General features: G+C 48.7%; 1 protein-coding gene across 2 annotated transcripts in view; it reads left to right on the forward strand.

The window, feature by feature from the left end:
- The window catches only part of DOP1B (DOP1 leucine zipper like protein B), a 130,312-nt gene that overhangs the window by 24,906 nt on the left and 87,752 nt on the right, over nucleotides 1-17,654 (forward strand). For both annotated transcript variants that reach the window (XM_007493149.3, XM_007493150.3), the window contains exons 3-10: nucleotides 316-497; nucleotides 591-761; nucleotides 3,170-3,359; nucleotides 4,996-5,094; nucleotides 8,525-8,648; nucleotides 13,654-13,763; nucleotides 14,597-14,711; nucleotides 16,397-16,517. In XM_007493149.3, coding sequence (XP_007493211.2) covers nucleotides 316-497; nucleotides 591-761; nucleotides 3,170-3,359; nucleotides 4,996-5,094; nucleotides 8,525-8,648; nucleotides 13,654-13,763; nucleotides 14,597-14,711; nucleotides 16,397-16,517 — 1,112 coding nt within the window. The remainder of the gene's footprint in view (nucleotides 1-315; nucleotides 498-590; nucleotides 762-3,169; nucleotides 3,360-4,995; nucleotides 5,095-8,524; nucleotides 8,649-13,653; nucleotides 13,764-14,596; nucleotides 14,712-16,396; nucleotides 16,518-17,654) is intronic.

Consider the following 17,654-nt stretch of genomic DNA (forward strand, 5'->3'; position numbering starts at 1 on the left):
TGCCTCCATCTTGGCTCTTTTCTAGTCATACTTTTTAATACAGTTGCAAAAACTCAGAGGCACAGAGATAAATTGTTTCTGGAATTAGAAAGATTTACATTCATCAGAAATAACCCTAAAATTCCCCCTTGCTGCACTCCTGTTGCATGGCGCCCCCCCTCCAGTTCTCTACATTGCTGTTATTTTCATCTTGCTGGTACATTGGAGGCCGAGACACGTGCTTGGGTTGTTCCTTTCTCACGTAACCCTCTAGCTAAGGGCGAGATTGACGCTGAACTCTCAGTCATCTTCCTTGGTGTATTTCCTATTTTACAGGCTCTTCAAAGCAACCTGACATACTCGCTCTTGCCAAGACGTCTCATTATCAGTAAGAGGTTAGCTCAGTGTTTGCATCCGGCTTTGCCTAGTGGAGTCCATTTGAAAGCCTTAGAGACCTACGAAATCATATTTAAAATCATAGGCACAAAGTGGCTTGCCAAAGATTTGTTCCTGTACAGGTAGGTTCGCCTTTGACGCTCTCTTTTGTTATCAGGAAGCATCTTTCATTTTCCGGTCCAGGCGCGGTCTTGATCCTTGCTTTTTCCTTTCAGCTGTGGCTTGTTTCCCCTTCTGACAAACGGAGCCGTCTCAGTGAGGCCCGTCCTTCTCGGGCTCTATGAGAAATACTTCCTTCCTCTGAAGAAGCTGCTTCTGCCGAGCCTCCAGGCGTTTGTTATCGGACTGCTCCCTGGCCTCGAGGAGGGCTCCGAGATTTACGACAGGTGACGACCTGGCTCTGTGAAGGAACAGTGCCTGAGCCGAGGGCTGGAGTCCAGGGCTCTTTCCCTCTAGAGCTGTCAAAAGGGTCGAGAGGAAAGATTTGGAGTGAGGGAAGACATGCTAGCAAACGGCCGTCAGGGAATCGAGTGGCCTATGGAAATTCTCCAGTGGTTTGTTCACAAGACCTCACCTATGCTAGCAAAAGATAAGAAAGGAAAGGCAGGAAGAAAGAACTAGAGTGAGCAGAGCGAGGTGAAGGAAGGCGTTCACAAACATTGTTGGATGGGAGGAATCAAAACGCAAGGATATCCTAAGAACTATATTAGATATGGCAAAGCAGATTGATTCAGGCTTACTGACATCGAAATCTGAGTGATTTGGCAGCATAGCCGCCTCTCCATTAAAAAATATGAAATTAGTGCCTTAGGATTAGTTGCTTTGCCCGATAGGTTATATAATAAAGGTCCATTGTGAATTATATGTTTTCTTCATTTTTTTTGTTTTCCATTTTTCACAGAGCAAATATACAAATAAGATTTTATGATATCATTTTTTTATGTTTTATTATGTAAAGAACTTGCAGATTTTAATACTGGATTTATTTTAATATAGAGGCTAAACCAAAGAATAATTTTCATTTGGACAGCATTATCTTCTTCCTTTCCCTAAATCTTTCCTTTGTTCTAAAGTAAATAAGTTTTATTATAATGGAAAAGTAAATAAGGAGGAGTATGAGGAAGGAAATTAACTTAGGTTATAAAAATTGTAATTAGGTGAATGAAAGATGATCAGGTGGCAGAAGGAGGCATGATCACAAAATGTTTGGGAACCAATGACTCGGGTGGCTAAAGAGAATTCAATGAAGTGTGCGTATTTGCTTAGTAATTGGTCAGTTGAGGCAAGAGTGGGCAGCTATGTGATGTAGCATAGTAGACAGAGTGCTGAGGTTGGAATCAAGAAAACTCTTCTTCCCGAGTTCAAATCTGACCTCAGACCCTCCCTGACTGTGTTACCCTGGGCAAGTCAATTAACCTTATTTATTTTCCTCAACTGTAAAATGTGATGGAAAAGGAAGTGGCAAATACCCCAGTGTCTTTGCCAAATCTGCTATCTTTCCCAAAACTAGCAGAAACTTTACTCGGGTAGGATTTGTATTCTTGAAGAACAGTGGTGTTCTCCTATCCTAGGACTTAAGCTGGTATGTTGAATTGCTGAAAATTCATCTAATATTCATTAAGTGCCTACTATCTGGGAATCATTTTTGAACCAGAAAAATATTCATTAAACTGTAAAGTTAGCTTAATTTTTTTCACAGCAGAGCAATAATTGTATTTTTTAAACCAGCCTTAATGGAAGACCAATCCGTGTCATTAATCACACACTCAGAAACATTGTTCTTTTTTAAAAAATATGACCGTTGGGGCAATGAGGTGGCTCAGATAAAGAGACCGGTCTAGAGACAAGAGGTCTTGAGTTCAGATTTGACCTCAGACATTTCTAGATTTATTCTAATTATAAAGACAACGCCAATAGCTTCCCACTGCTTCCAAAGTCCACTTTCCATGTTTTAGCCAATATCCTTTTATTCAGCGTCTAAAAGAAAGTGTCTTTATAATTATCTAACACTAGAAACTGTCGCCTCATTTTATTTCCGACACACGGATGACCTTTTATACTTTTATCAAGCCTTTGCTATTGAATCCATTTTTAACGAGAGAACTGAGTTTCTGTAACTGTTGGCAGTTGAGAATTGAGCTTAGAAGAGCAGATCGTGGAACCTAACTGAGCAAAGTGCCCCCAGGCTGTACTCAGGAAGGACTGGACAGAGTTCTCTGAGGACTCTAATAAGAGGGAAAAGCCTCGAGGCTCAGCAGTCCCAGAAGTGGGTCTACACCCGGGCCTCCTTGCTGCCTCTGCCCTCTCACGTGTGAGCTCGCTCTTCCTGTCAACGCCGTGTCTCTGCAGGGAATTTGGGCCGGCTTGTGTGTTAGATTGTGGCGACTGACTCATTAAAGGAGAAGCCGCGGCGAGGATGGGTGGCTTAGAGCGTTAGCAGTGCAATGAGGCGTTCCATCCGTAAGCATGTATTGAGTGCTGGCTGGGTGCCTGACCCAGGCTAAGCCTTGGAGACACGAGAAGAGGGAAGGTGTGGTCTGTGCGCACAGAGCGCTTTCCCTCCGATGTGGTGACCCCATGCAGATTACTGTGGACAGATGAGGGCTGGGACGTGCCCATGGAGGGGGGCTGCAGAGGAAGGCGAGCCCACATGTGATGCTCAGAGAGCAGCAAGCCGAGTGTAAGAGCGCACGTCGGGGGGCGTCTCGGAAGGTGCTACGGCTAGACTAGGTGGGGAATGTCTAAGGCACAGGGCCTGGACTAGTGAATAACTTGCTTTATGACGTCGTAACAGGACAGATGCCCTGCTTCTCCGGCTGTCCCTGGCTGTCGGCAAAGACGTCTTCTATGCCGCCCTGTGGGGAGCCGTTGGGGTGAGCCCTTCCATCAGGCTCCCCGCATCCCTCTTCATCGTCAGCCACATCCAGAGAGAGGTGCCCGGCCAAGAGCAGACATACATGCTGGGGACTGATCACCAGCTCACGGTAGGTTCATCCTTCTCAGGAAGAATTGGTGGGGGGGAGCGATCTGACTTCTGCTTCCTCCCTCGCCAGCTCTGGAAAATGGACAGTCGAGAAGGAAGCATCAGGGGAAATGGTCCTAGTGGTCCAGGGCATGAGGGAGACACACGATCCTGTGACATAGAACCCGGCATCAAAGGGATGTGGTCTGATGTGAAATAATTACCTGAAGAGACTCCATGTGTAATCCGATGATGTCAACATGCTTCAAGACATATTTTGGAATTCTTTGCTCCAAAGTGTCCCAGGATACATGTGTATGTGATTTACATATGTGTGCATATGCATATGTAGGCATGTTTGTTGACATTTATATCATTATGTCTATATATCTCAGTTCTTTTTATTTTTTTAAACTAATACCGTGTATTGGTTCTAAAGCAGAAGAGTAATATGGGCTAGGCAATAGGGGTGAAGGGACTTGCCCAGGGTCACACAGCTAGGCAGTGTCTGAGGCCAGATTTGAACCCAAAACTTCCTGTCTCCAGTTCTGACTCTCTATCCACTGAGCCACCCAGCTGCCCCATTTGTCTATTCTTAGGGGTGGCAAATCTCCTTTAGAAGTAGCTCAAAGATCAAGATTTGATGAATAAAGTATGTGACGAAGCTGGGTAATACCCCTTTCGGTGTTATCAGGAGTGCATCATAACAAAGTCATGAGACCATTTCTCTTGTGACTTAAGAACTACTTTCAGAAAGCAATTCCAAAGAAACTTCCATTTATTTTCATTTTCATTTTCCACAAAAAAATATCGTTGCATTAGTTCCTATTATCTCTTTTAAAAATTAGTCTTGTGGCTTTAAGGTTTTTTAAAGGCTTTAAAATGTATCCAAAATTATTAATAACTCATTTTTATATGGTGCTTTAGAGAGAGAGGCAGTGTAATAGAGTGGGTAAAGGACTGGCCTTTGAGTCCAGAAGATCTGGGCTAAAGTTCTGCCTATTGTCATTGTGACCCTGGAGAAGTCACTTAACCTCTGTTCCCCCGGCCGTACCTTTAAGATCCCAGATTATGGGGTAATTGTCAATGGCCTTCACAGAAGGGGTTTTGACCCTTAAGAGTTCTTCCTACCAGTGGAATCACAGATCCCACCAAATAGGTGTGTGTGTGTGTGTGTGTGTGTGTGTGTGTGTACCGCTTGCATTTCCTTACAGCCCTCTAGAGCAGGCAGCGGAAGTCTGTTTTCTCTGTGTGACCCGGACCAGTCGCTGGATTTCTCATTGCCCACAAGCCACTGTTAGGCCAGGTGCTGACCTGTTTATGGAGGGTGTTTGACCAGGCCTCCTCAACCCCAGAGAAAACCAGGTCCTGTTCCCTGTCTCTGTTAGGGGAAGCAGCAGGGCTGAGCTCTCCTCCGTCATGCCTGCTGGGCAGACGCAGAAGGGGCTCCCACTAGACATTCCCACCACTTAGCGAGGGACGGAGCGCTCCTTGGGGCAACGGAAGCGCGCTTACTTCTTGGCAGAGTGCCAAGAGCGTGAAAGGACGCGGATGTCAGGGCGACGGTCACTCACACACACAGTGACACTCAACAGCTCATGAATAGCACTGAAATGTCTTTGGGACAGAAACGTATTATGGTCTTTTGTCCTCCGCAGATCAGATCTTTGTGCGCTTCGCTACTGGACTCTAATGTTCTGGTGCAGAGAAACAACCTGGAAATCGTCCTTTTCTTTTTCCCGTTTTACACGTGCCTGGTAAGTTATTTGTCTTGTTCTGAGGCATTTCCCAAGAAACATATTTCAAGAGTGCCTGAACCTTTCATCAGGGCGAGGTGAAGGAGAAATGCATATTTCCTACTTAGTCTGAAGCAGATGAGACTAAACTTCTGTTTCCTAGAGAAGAATATAACATGGGAGAGTGTGTTGGGTGTTTGGAGCTGCCCACTCGTGCCCAGGGTAAGATCCAGATGAATTCACCTTAGAAATGAGCACCCCACGTGCTCAAAGGCCAGTGTGATGGGGACGCTGAAGGAGAGCAGAGGGCCGCGCGGCCTGTCCTTTGGGCATCCTCTTCCTTAGTCTCCCAGCCTAGGACGCCCGTCCTAGTCTGTCCCTTTGGGTTCGTTCCCAGGCTCAAGATGTTAAGACTGTGATCTCTGGACGCGATCACTGCAGCCTACCAGTCCTCGGCCCTGTTTGACATCTGCTCACTCTGGCTGGTTTTTCTCTTCCTGCTCCTGAGCTGTTCATCTTCTCGTCCACACTTAGGTCGTCACTTCTCACGCGGTTCTGACTGCTGCCCAACACCAATTCTTCCTGTTGTTCCCCATTCTGTCGTCACGCTTTCTGTAGTGACGCTCCGAACCTTCTCTCCTCTCAGGACCATCTTCCCTCTTCCGCCTCCCTCTTGGCTGGGGAAATGGAGGACATCCATCGTGAACTCCACCATCTCCTCCATTTCCTGTCTCAGAACCCTGCTTCTCCACCCCAAAACTGACTTCCTCACTGGTGTCCTTTGACCTCTCTCCTGGCAGCTGGTCATACCAAGTGTTCCCTCTTTCTGGCCTCTTTCTTCTCTCTCTACCCAGGGGCACCAGTTCACCTCTCTCTCAGACCACACTCAGGTCTCTCTTCTTATTTTAAACCCTTACCTTTTGTCTTAGTCAATGCTATTGGCTCCAGGGCAGAAGAACAATAAGGCCAGGCAATGGGGGCCAAGTGACTTGCCCAGGGTCACACAGCTGGGAAGTGTCTGAGGCCAGATTTGAACCCAGGACCTCCCGTCTCTGGGCCTGGCTCTCCATCCACTGAGCCATCCAGCTGCCCCCTCTCTCTCATTCTTAAAACAACTTTACTTGACCCAGTCATCCCCTCAAAGTTTTATTATCTACCTTTTTGCTGCTAAATTCTTAGAAAGAGTAAGCCCTTGCTTACTCACCATCCAATTACTTCTCAGTCCTTCCAGTATGACTTCTAACCCTTCTTGCTGGCTGTGATAGAGCTTGCTAAAGCAGCATAATCTCTGCCGCCAGAGAGGGTGAGGTCAGTGTGTCCCTTGAGCCTAGACGTTCTACGCTGCATCGGGCTCAGCTGATTAGGTGTCTGCACTAAGTACAACACGAATAGGGTGAACTTACAGTGGGGGCAGAAGGGAAGGGTGGCACTAGGTTGTCTAGATCAGAAGGAAAGTAAGTCATTGTCCTTTTCAGATCAGACCTGTGAAGAACCACTCTGCTCTTAACCTGAGTGTGTGAGTGTGTGTGTGAGTGTGTGCATGTGTGAGTGTGAAAGTGAATGTGTGTGAGAGTGAGTGTGTGAGTGTGCATGTATGTGCGTGTGTATGTGTGAGTGTGTACATGTGTGAGTATGTGAGTATGTGTATGTGTGAGTGTGTGTATGAGTATGTGAATGTGAGTGTGTGAGAGTGCGTGTGTGCATGCATGTGAGTGTGTGTATGTGTGTGAGTGTACATGTGTGTGTGCACGTGTGTGTGAGAGTGAATGTGTGAGTGTGAGTGTGAAAGTGAGTGTGTGAGAGTGAGTGTGCATGAATGTGAGAGTGTGTGCACATGTGTGCATGTGACTGAGTGTGAGTGTGTACATGTGTGAGTGTGAGTGAGTGAGTGCATGTATGCGAGTGTGTGTGCACATGTGTGTGAGTGAATGTGTGAGTATGAGTGTGTGCTGTGTGAATGTGAGTGTGAAAGTGAGTGTGTGAGTATACATGAATGTGAGTGTGTGCACATGCGTGTGCAGGTGAGTGTGTACATGTGAGTGTGTGCAGGTGAGTGTGTACATGTGAGTGTGTGCAGGTGAGTGTGTACATGTGAGTGTGTGCACGTGTGTAAGTGTGTACATGTGTGAGTGTGTGCACGTGTGTGAGTGTGTGCATGTGTGAGTGAGTATGTGCACGTGTGCATGTATGTGAGGGTGGGTGCACGTGTGTGCATGTGTGAATGTGTATGTGTTCGTCCCACTCTCTTGAGCATGCCAGCCTCCATTTCTGAAGACACGACTCTTCCATTCATCTACCCATCTAGCCAGTCTTTCATTCCCCTTGAAGAATCCACCAAGACTTTGCGCACCTCATTTGCTCCTGACTTCTATCCAAATGGCTCCCAAGCTTCACGTCTAGCCCTGATGTCCTCTTTAGCTCTGCTTCCCCCACTGCTGGCTTGCCCTTTTCCCTCGGCGTCTCAGGCCCCTCAAGTCCAGCCTGCTCACACGGTCTTTGTTCTCTTCTCTAACCCCCCTCCCAGGTTTCCGTTTCCACCGAAGACCCCTCTAATTGGCCCTGGTGCTCTCGCGGCCTGCCTCGTCTGCCGTCTTCCTCCCCATCCACAGCGAGTGAGCTCCGACGCTCTCTCAGCTCTTCTCCTCATTGTCTTTCCCCAGGGACATCGCCCGCCCGACTTCGGACCCTCGTTCCCTTTGGGCCACCCCTTAGTGACGGCCTCCTGGTTGTTCTCTACCTGCCTTCTTCCTTTGTAATCCGTCCTTCACGCAGTTCCCGAAGGAGTTGTTCTAGGCGTAGCTCGGGCTCGTCGTTTTCCTAACAACAATCCCTGCACGGGTCCCTGTTGCCTACACGATGAAATGGGAGCTTCTTAAGCCGGCATTTCAGGTCTTTGGGATGCGGGGCCAACTTCCCCTCGTGTTCCGGCTCACAAGTTGTTCTCTATGTTCTGTGAGCCGTGCGGTCTTGTCCCGGGATCGGAGCGTAGAACGACAACAGCTAGAGTTCACGCCGAGGCTGTGGCTTCTGTCGGTCAAGGGCTCGGCGCCAGTTCCTCCGCGAAGCTTCCCCCGTGGGTGCCGTTGGGAGAGGTTCTTCCTCTGGCGCTTCCTGCGTGTTGTGGGTCGGGTCTGTCGCGTTTCCCCAGGCAGGCATGACGTCATTCTTGTCTTTCTGCCCCTATTGACTAACAGCCGCTCATACGTAGTAGATCATCCGACCGCGGCAGCGTGCTGAGCAGCTCTCATCCTTCCTTCCCATCGTGCCGTTTGGTGGCGCCTCAGATGGAGTGGAGCAGGTTTCCCCATCTGGAAGAGCCTGAGCTGTGGGGCCCTCGAGGTCCCCCCAGGCCTGATTAAAGCACGAGCGGGGCCTGTGTAGACGGCGTTTCTGGCCCTTTGCTGGTGAGTCTGCTTCGTCGATGACCTACAAAGTGTTCTTTTTCCATCAGGACCCCGATCAAAGCGCCATCCCGCTGCTCCGATCGGACGTCATTCGAGTGCTTTCAGCCGCCGTCCAGACGCTGCTGCGGAGAGACATGTCTCTCAACCGGAGATTTTACGCCTGGCTGCTAGGTACGGCGCGCCCCTTCTCGCCCAAACACCGCGGCCCGTGTCTAGCTCAGGACGCCGCAAGGCCTGCTCTCCTCCCTAGACTCCACATGGTCTATTGGGGAGCTCGTTTCAGGACATACCGGCGTGGCCCGCTGGAGCGCGTCGGGTCACTCGGTTCTGCCGCCCGCTCTTATCTCACCCTCGGCGCCCCCAAACACCAGCCCGTCGCCACTAGAACCCCGGCCTGAAGCACAGCGAAGTCACCCCAACGTGGTGCCAAGCTAGGACAGAGCTTGATGCCACGGAACGGAGGGGCTGGCGAAGGAGGGTGACAGGCGTGCTCTGCGGGCCGTCCCTTCCCTCCACGCCGGGGTGTCTGGAAAGGTCACCTGCGCGCTCTTGTGCCTCGTGCCGCCTCCGCCTCTCTGGGGGTCCCTCCCGCCTAGTTCTGGGCGGAGGGGAAGGTCCGGCTTGGGCAGAGGCAGCCTTCCGACCTAGGAAGGGGCTTCGAGAGGCTCTCGGCGGCTTCAGGGGGGATTCCTGAAGCCGCTGAAGGAAGGGGCCCCTCAACCAGAGCAGAGCCGAGGCGAGCCCCTCCCGGGCGAAGCTCCTCCGTGACGGGTTGGCAGGCCCGTATGTGCGGGCGCTTAGCCAGGGAAGGGCGACGCAGAAACTCTTAGAGCTGGCCGGGCCGTGCTCTGGAGCGAAGAGTAAGTGGCGCGGGCTCAGACAGGGCAGAGAAGCGCGCCATGTCTCTTCCATGAGCGCCTATCACGGCCCACTGTCGCCGATGGAAAAGGAGAAGACCTGCTGAACAAGCTCCTGGGAACTTGGGCAGTTGGGCCGATTGCTGTGGACGTCCGCCTCGTTACTCTGCGTTACTCTGTCTGCATCTACCACCGATCCAGATTTCGGTAGCTATTTTCCAGCAGGGTTTAGGGCTTCAGCAGACTGTTTCCTTCCTCGGTGAGTCCAGGGCTGGTTCTGCATCGTTCTTCCTCTACTCTCCTTGTCAGAGACCCAGAAGATGCACTGATCGTCCCTCAAACCCGTAACGACCAGCTCCTCCACCTGCTCCTCCCCCACTTCAGCTGCACAGAGAGCTCAGCACCCCCTTGATCTTGCCCTCACGTACAGTCACTTCCATGCTGAGGCACTCTGAGAGTCTCTTCTCTGACCAAAACTTGTCCTTCCAGCTCAGCCTCCGCTTTGCAGCCCCCAGTCTTGCTTTTCATCCTCGCCATAATCTCGAATCCTGGGACCCCCCAGTTCTGTTGGGGACCATCACTGGGTTGGCTGTCCTGCCCTCCCTTCCCCAGCACGAATCGTGAGGGAATGAGTCCAGCTCTGCAGTGTCCTTTTGGATCCCTCGTGCCCTGTCCCTTCGCCCACCCTACTTTGTCAAGCCTCCATCCAAAGGACTCCCACTGTCTGCTTCCTTTGCTCTTCACGTGTCGCCCAACAAAGCTGGAGGACCCCACAGAACTGCTGATCGGATCCACTATACATTTGTGTTGCATAATTTCAACCAGGCCACCACGTGCAACAAGGAAATACTCTTTTCTGTCACTAATCCGTACCCACCAGCATACCCCAGTGACTTTTCCAAACCTTGGCATCCCTCAAACCTCTCCTGGGCCTCCCTCACTCCACATTCTCAGCTGAGAATCTTACCTCGTACTTAAATTTTAAAATGTACACAAAAAAGAGCTCCCTCTTTTCCCCTCATCCGCCTCTCATATCACTCAGACGTTCTCCCACTGTCTCCTTCCCCCATCTCGCATGGGCAAACCTCTTTAACACACAAGTAATCCAGTTCCATTTTGTTTCTCTAGCAGATGGCTCCCCACTCTCATCCCCCCTCTTTCACTGACTTTCAATCCCTCCCAGTCTGCTGGCTGCTGTCTACCGACATGTCTTAAGTCCTCCCCTACCCCCATCCTTAAAAAGTGATCCCTGTATTCATTCATCTCCACTAGCTATCATTCTAAATCTGTCCTGCCTTTTGTGATTAGACTCCTTGAGGAAGGCACCTTCAGTACAGGACTCCACTTCTTCTCTTCTCTCTCTTCCCAAAGATGCCAATGATTATTTAGTTGCTAAATAGAATGGCCTCTTTTCAATCTTTATCCCTTAAAAAAATTATTTTAAACCTTACCTTCTGTCTTAGAATTGGTTGGTTCCAAGGCAGAAAAGAGGTCTAGTCACACAGCTAGGAAGTGCCTGAGGCCATAGTTGAACCCAGGAGCTCCATCCTCCAGCCCGGTTCTTTATCCATTGAGCCACCTAGCTTAGTTATTGGTCATTTCAATTATTTGGTGAGTCCCCCAATCCTCTTCCTTTTTTACTTCACTGCAGTCTTTGACCTGTTAATTACTCTCTTCTTGATATTCTCTTCTCCATACATTTTCATCTCATTGCTTCAGGTTCCTTTGATGGATCTTCTAAGACTTTGCCTTGGACCTTCTCTTCTCCCTCTATGTTTCCCTGCATGATCTCATTGTTTCCTATGGATTTAAACTATCATCTCTGTGCAGATGATTTTCAGATCTATTTTCCATCCCTAATTTCTGTCCTGACTTCTAATCTCATATCTCCAATTGCTTATTGTAACTTAATTGTATATCTAATTTAACCAAACTTAACTAACTAAACTTAAACTGTATATCCGATAAACATCTTAAACTCATCATGTCCAAAAGGGGACTCTATCTTTCACCCAAATCTCTCTCCTTTTCTAACTTCCTTATTGCTTTTGAGGACATTTCTATCCTTCCAGCTGTACAACCTTGCATCATGGGAGTCGTCCTTGACTCCTCACTCTCACCCACCCCGTATCCCTTCTTGGCTAAATCCTGATGCTTGTTCCATCCTAGGTCTCTTGTTTACATCCTTTTTGTCCTCTGATACAACTGTCACCCAGGTATAGAACCTCATCCCTTCACTCCTGGATTCGCCTTGCATTAGCCTGCTTGTTTCTCTCCCAGACTCAAGTCTTCTTCCTAGTCCAGTGGACTGCCGATTTCGTCTTCCTAAATACCGTTTCAATAAACTCAAGCTATTCTCTACAATTTCCGTCATCAAGCCTAAGTCCTGCTTGGCTTTGGAAACCCTCCAGAGCCCGCTTACTTTCTGCCTTTGCAGTCTTCAGAACTCTGTTATTCAAGGACTCCAGCCTCCTTGCTATTCCGAATCTCCCTCTCTCCGCTCTGGGTGTTCCCGGCTGTGGTCCATGCCTACAAAGCTTTTCCTCCTTTTGGCTTCCCCGGATTGTTTCCAAAATCCAACCCAATCCCGCCTTCTGCAAGCGTCCCCTTTCCATCCCCCTCCACGATTTTCTCAGAGATCTCTTCCAGTTTCACCTGTCAGTAGCTTCTGTGGACTTCATGATTTGGATCATCAGATTATGAGCCCTTTGAAGACAGGCACTGTGTTTGCCCTCCTTGTATTCCCACCACTTAGTGTTTGCCTCTTACAAAGTAAGTGCCTAACCAAGACGTCTTGACTTGACTTATGGGAGAGAAATGCAGGACTGAACTTGGGCATCTATTCATTCAGGCACTGGGGATGCCCTGAGGCATGGCGCTCCTCACACATCCTCAGAGAGCAGATGAATTTATTTATACTCGTTCCTCCGGAGGCTCAGTAAATCGGAGGCTGCTCGAAAGTGAAAGGAGATCAAGAAGAGCTTTTTGCCCTGGCTCAAGATTCATGGAGGAATGCTTTGTTGGGGAGCCGGTTCTCTGAGGGGCGGCTATGCAGTATGTGACCCCTTTAACTGGGGCCGATGCATTCATTTCTGCCCGGTGACCCTCTTCATGCGCCTTAGAGGATCCCATGGGATCTTGGCCTTCCTCTTCTCGGCGCTTTAATTACCCTGAGAAAACGGGCCTCCCGATAGGCTCTCCTCTGATCTGGGTCCACGCGCTGTCAGACAGGTCTGGGCTCGGGCCTCAGCCTGTCTTCGTCAGTCCTCCAGCTTCTGAGCACCCCCTGGAGAAGACGGCATTATAGTGACGGGACGGACTTCTGAAGCCGGAGCTTTCTCTTGGCGCCCCTCAGAGGACTGGCATGAGATCAGTCGAGTTAATTAGGAAACGCTTATGACGGGCCAGGTGCTATGCTGAGCCTAAAGAGAGGCCCTGCCTGGGAGCTGCAGTGTGTAATGGATGAAGTGGGGGGAGCCCAGGGAGAGGCCTTGAATGCCGCATGGAACGTTGGAGACAACAAGAAGCAGCTTATTGAGGAGGGGCGCGTCATCGGACCTGTGTCTGAGGAAGATCATTCTAGGGGTTGAATGGAGAGTGTGCTGAGTGGAGGGAGATGCGAGGCAGACAGACCTGCCAACAGGCTAAGCTGGGATCTATGGAGGGAGATGAGAGAAGGCCCGAGAAGGAACCCGGAGGGGCACCGAGGCTGAGAGCACGTGACCTGGGGGAGGCAGAGGCAGTCACAGACTGCGGGGAGTTCTCGGAGGAGGAGGAGGGAGGAAGGCACTGGCTTGGGCGAAGGAGAAATCCCTGGTCGCTTCGGACAGGACAAGCATAAGGCCGAAGCCAGAGTGTGAAGAGCTGAGGAAAGAGGGAGAGCAGGAGAAGCGGAGACCCCCAGATGACAGCAGGTACCAGGGCAGGAGAGAAGCGGGAAGTGAGAGCAAGGAGGGAAGAGTCGTGAGGGGCTTTTCTAGACTTGGGCAAAGAGCCAGTAGAGGGGGAGAGATGGAAAACCAGTGGAAGAGCAGGGCTGACCAAGGGAGCAATGTGGGAAGACAGAGGAGAGAAGGCGGTCCCCGTCGAGGTCAAGGAAGACAGTGTTCTCCCTGAGCCAAGGGCGGTCACGCCATCAGTGTTCAGTCAGGGAAAGAATCCTGTGAGGCTCTACGATGGCTCCGTCCTCAGTCTCTGGCTTTGTGGGAGAAAGTGCAGGACAAGCTCGTAAAAGCTCGCCCCGTATTCGACGATATTATCTTGTTTACTTGATCCGTTGGTAAACTCCTTTCTGATGAGTGTTTCCATTTCATGTGTAGGGTCCGACATCAAAGGAAATTCTCTTGTGCCTCCATCCAGTGTCTCAGCATCCTACGAAGACCAGTCCGTCTATTTCTTTGAGAAATACTCCAAGGAGCTCTTAGTTGAGGTAAGGCCATCGTGCTGCCCCACGATTTTCAGATTTCCCGGCGCTCTGTGTTCTGAAATGTCAATTGGCTCACTTGGCTGAGCCTTGGCAAAACCAATGTGTTCTGTCAGTGTGTCCGGCCTTTCCTGAAGCATCTGAACTACTGTGAATTTCATTACTTTGTGTTTTTTACATATAAGTGCACACACACACACACACATTTATTCAGGCCATTTTTGCTCTGTGAATTTTTACATATGTGCCTAAGTAGAATGTAAACTCATTGCAAGTAGGGATTATTTCCTGCTTTATTCTTGTATCTGAAACGATTGGCACAGTGCCTGCCATAGAGGAGATGTCTGATAAACATTTGTTGATTGATTGATTGATTAATTGATTGATTGATACTGGCATTGTATAGGCACACCTTGATGTCCATACTTATAGACCTCAATTTGTTGGTTTCATCCTGCAAGACAATATCATCTCTGATTCCATGAGATGACCCAACTAATGAGAGGAGGGGAAGGGGATGAGCGTTTGTAGAGCACCTCCTCTGTGCCAAGTACTCTAAGTACTTTTAACAACTGTTATCTCATTCGAGCATCACAGCAACCCTGCAAGGTAGATGCTATTTGTATCCCCATCTTACAATTGAGGAAACTGAAGCTAACAGAGCAAAGTGACTTACCCAGGAGCTCACAGCTTAATGAGTGTCTGAGGCCAGATAGGAACTGAGTTCTTCCTGATTCTAGGCCCCTTGTGCCACAAAGCTTCCTCAAAAAAGGGAAAAAATCTTGTAAACGTTCACACTGTTGATATGAAGTATTCTAACATATTATTTTTTAAATTAGGCATTGATTGAAATTTTGCATCAGAAGTTCACAGGCTCTGAATTTGAAGAAAGTCAGCACGCTTACCTGAAACCTTTCCGTATTCTTGTTAGCCTCCTTGACAAACCTGAAATAGGTAATACAGTAAAACTATTTTAATGTGAAAATTATGTTGAAAATAATTTAATATCTCTTTGATTCCGAGGCATCTCAGGATCTTCCCTTTCTGAAGGATCATTTATCATCAGTAATGACTTTTACCTTATGATTTTCATCTTCTGAATTTATAATATATTGCCACATAAATTTCATTTACTGAAATGTATAGAAAGGAATGAAATGTTTAACTTCATTTACAAGCCATCCATATTGCATGATGTTTTGTTTTTGCATCTGAAGAATCTCTCTTCGGTAATTAAAGTCCAATAATTTAATTTTCACGAGAATAACACGTGAGCCTCATTTGCCCAGTACATTTTTTTGCAATCTGGAATGCTACTCGATTGGCACAAATGTATCAGAAACGAATTTATTAACTACCTAAGCCTAAGCTTAAAGCCAGAGAAATGTGGAAGGGAGCTGCATTTGAAAATCTCTTAACACAACCATTTTCATTTATAATAATCTGGAAAAAGGGGCACATTTCCATTGCCAACATAGCACAAAGTTTAGGCTTTGGTTTTTGAGTAACTTAAAACAATAGCTTGAAAATGTACTCTGGAGAATCATCTTCCCAAACCAATTCAACTGGTCATGGGTGGGAAAAGAAAGGTACGTCACTCACCGACTTATATTCATTGAATCTGAAAACAGAAGAAAACTGTGTTCTTAGCTTGAGGAATGAATTCCCCCAGACAGACATAGCCCAAGACTTTAAAAATTGACGTGTTAGCGTCGTGTGAATATTGAAATTCCCAGGAAAACTGGATTTGTTTTCTTTAAAAAAAAAAAAAGATTTTCCACTCACTTATCAGTTTTCCAAAACTTAGCAACAAATCTTAACGACGTCTAAGCTGAAATTAGATATTTGCCAAAGTAAACTTTATTGGAAGATGCCAAAGTATATACAGAGTCAGTGTTAACCAAAAAGAAGATGGAGCTAAAGCCCTGGATATTCAAAGCTCTTTTCCCATTCCCAGTGTTGATCTCGGATGGTCAGAGCAGATTTGTCTTTGCTTTATGTGGCCCATAATTCTGATGAGTCATCGTGGTTTAGTCTGGAAAAGGAGGATAATGTGAAGAAAATACTGTTCCTGGTAGCACGCCACCACTGGTAAACCTTTCTAGGCAATGACTGGCCCAATCATCCCAACCTGGGACAGCTTGTTATAAATCATGGTTTCAGCCGTTCTCGGGAACAGTCAGGAGGCAGCGGCCCCACTCCATCACTCAGCATGTAACTGAAAGGGGGACTTTGCGTTTGTGAGACGCATCGCTGTCCTGGACAGGAAAGGGAGGAGGCCCTTTTTCATCTCTGTGCTTTTATTATTTCTATAAGTAGCCTCTCTGGGGACTTTCACTTTCTCTCTGTGTGCTGGACAGTTTTCTCCAGACGTCATTTGATTAAGGTCATCCAGAATAGGAAATTGCCTCATAAATTTGTATTCCCGTGAAGTAATGCAGACAATTCATTTAAGAACATCTCAAGTCCGTTTTTTTCTCCCTAAGCTGGCTTTAAAGATTTCAAAACAAAAAAGGTGTCCGTGTCATAGAACGACTCTCTTTACATGAGTACTGATTGCTTTTTGTGAACTTACTTCTGGGTAAGAAGTGGAGCGAGCTTTGGTGAGGGGGGTAACTGGAGCGCCTTTTCCCCCGCAGGGCCTCCGGTTGTCGGGGATCTGTTTCTCGAAGTGGTCCGAGCCTTGTACTCTTACTGCAGAGACGCCCTGGCCATTGATCTTCAACTGAGCTACACGCAGAGTGGAAATTTACTTACAAGGTATGGAGGCGGGATTTCCCTTTCATTAGCCTTTCCAAGCCGAGGAGAGCCCTCGGAGGCTTCGCGTTCGACCCCCTCGTTGTTCGGTTTGGGAAACGCAGGAGGAATGAGTGTTTGGGGTCCCACGGGGACATGCGCGCACATCCTTTGATTCCAGATGCCCGGCTTCTCCCCGCTCCTTCCTTCTCGAGGAAAGCCTCTTTTCCGCGGTTGCACAGGGTTTTCTTTCATTTCCCCATTTGCACGCTGGCTCGGCGGATGAATGGATACAGCAGTCCAGAAGACCCGAGTTCCTATGTGGCCTCACACTTACTGGCACTGTGGTCAGACAATACTGGGCACCAACGACTCTGTCCTCTCTCCTTCCCTACCATGAAGTGCCATTGGCTCAGACAGAGACGTTGGTCCTCTCTCTTTCCCCGCCATGAAGTGCCATTGGCTCAGACAGAGATGTTGGTCCTCTCTCCTTCCCTACCATGAAGTGCCATTGGCTCAGACAGAGACGTTGGTCCTCTCTCTTTCCCTACCATGAAGTGCCATTGGCTCAGACAGAGACGTTGGTCCTCTCTCCTTCCCTACCATGAAGTGCCATTGGCTCAGACAGAGACGTTGGTCCTCTCTCTTTCCCCGCCATGAAGTGCCATTGGCTCAGACAGAGACGTTGGTCCTCTCTCCTTCCCCGCCATGAAGTGCCATTGGCTCAGACAGAGATGTTGGTCCTCTCTCTTTCCCCGCCATGAAGCGCCATTGGCTCAGACAGAGATGTTGGTCCTCTCTCTTTCCCCGCCATGAAGCGCCATTAGCTCAGACAGAGATGTTGGTCCTCTCTCCTTCCCTGCCATGAAGCGCCATTGGCTCAGACAGAGATGTTGGTCCTCTCTCTTTCCCCGCCATGAAGTGCCATTGGCTCAGACAGAGATGTGGGCTATCCTGATCATCAGCATCTACTGCATCCTGGCTGCGGGAGGATCTTACAGGCCAAGAGGGCTTAGAGGGCCTCCCACGTGATTCAGTTAGAGTGTAGGAAGCCAACCTCAGGACAGCCCCGGAAGTGAGGACGTGCACAGAGATCAGGAGCCGCCCACCTGCCCAATGATGCTTCCAGGCCCCACGTTTGAGTGGGAAATCTGCCTAGGA

The sequence above is a fragment of the Monodelphis domestica genome, chromosome 4 (assembly GCF_027887165.1).
Source record: "Monodelphis domestica isolate mMonDom1 chromosome 4, mMonDom1.pri, whole genome shotgun sequence".
Taxonomy (NCBI): Eukaryota; Metazoa; Chordata; class Mammalia; order Didelphimorphia; family Didelphidae; genus Monodelphis; species Monodelphis domestica.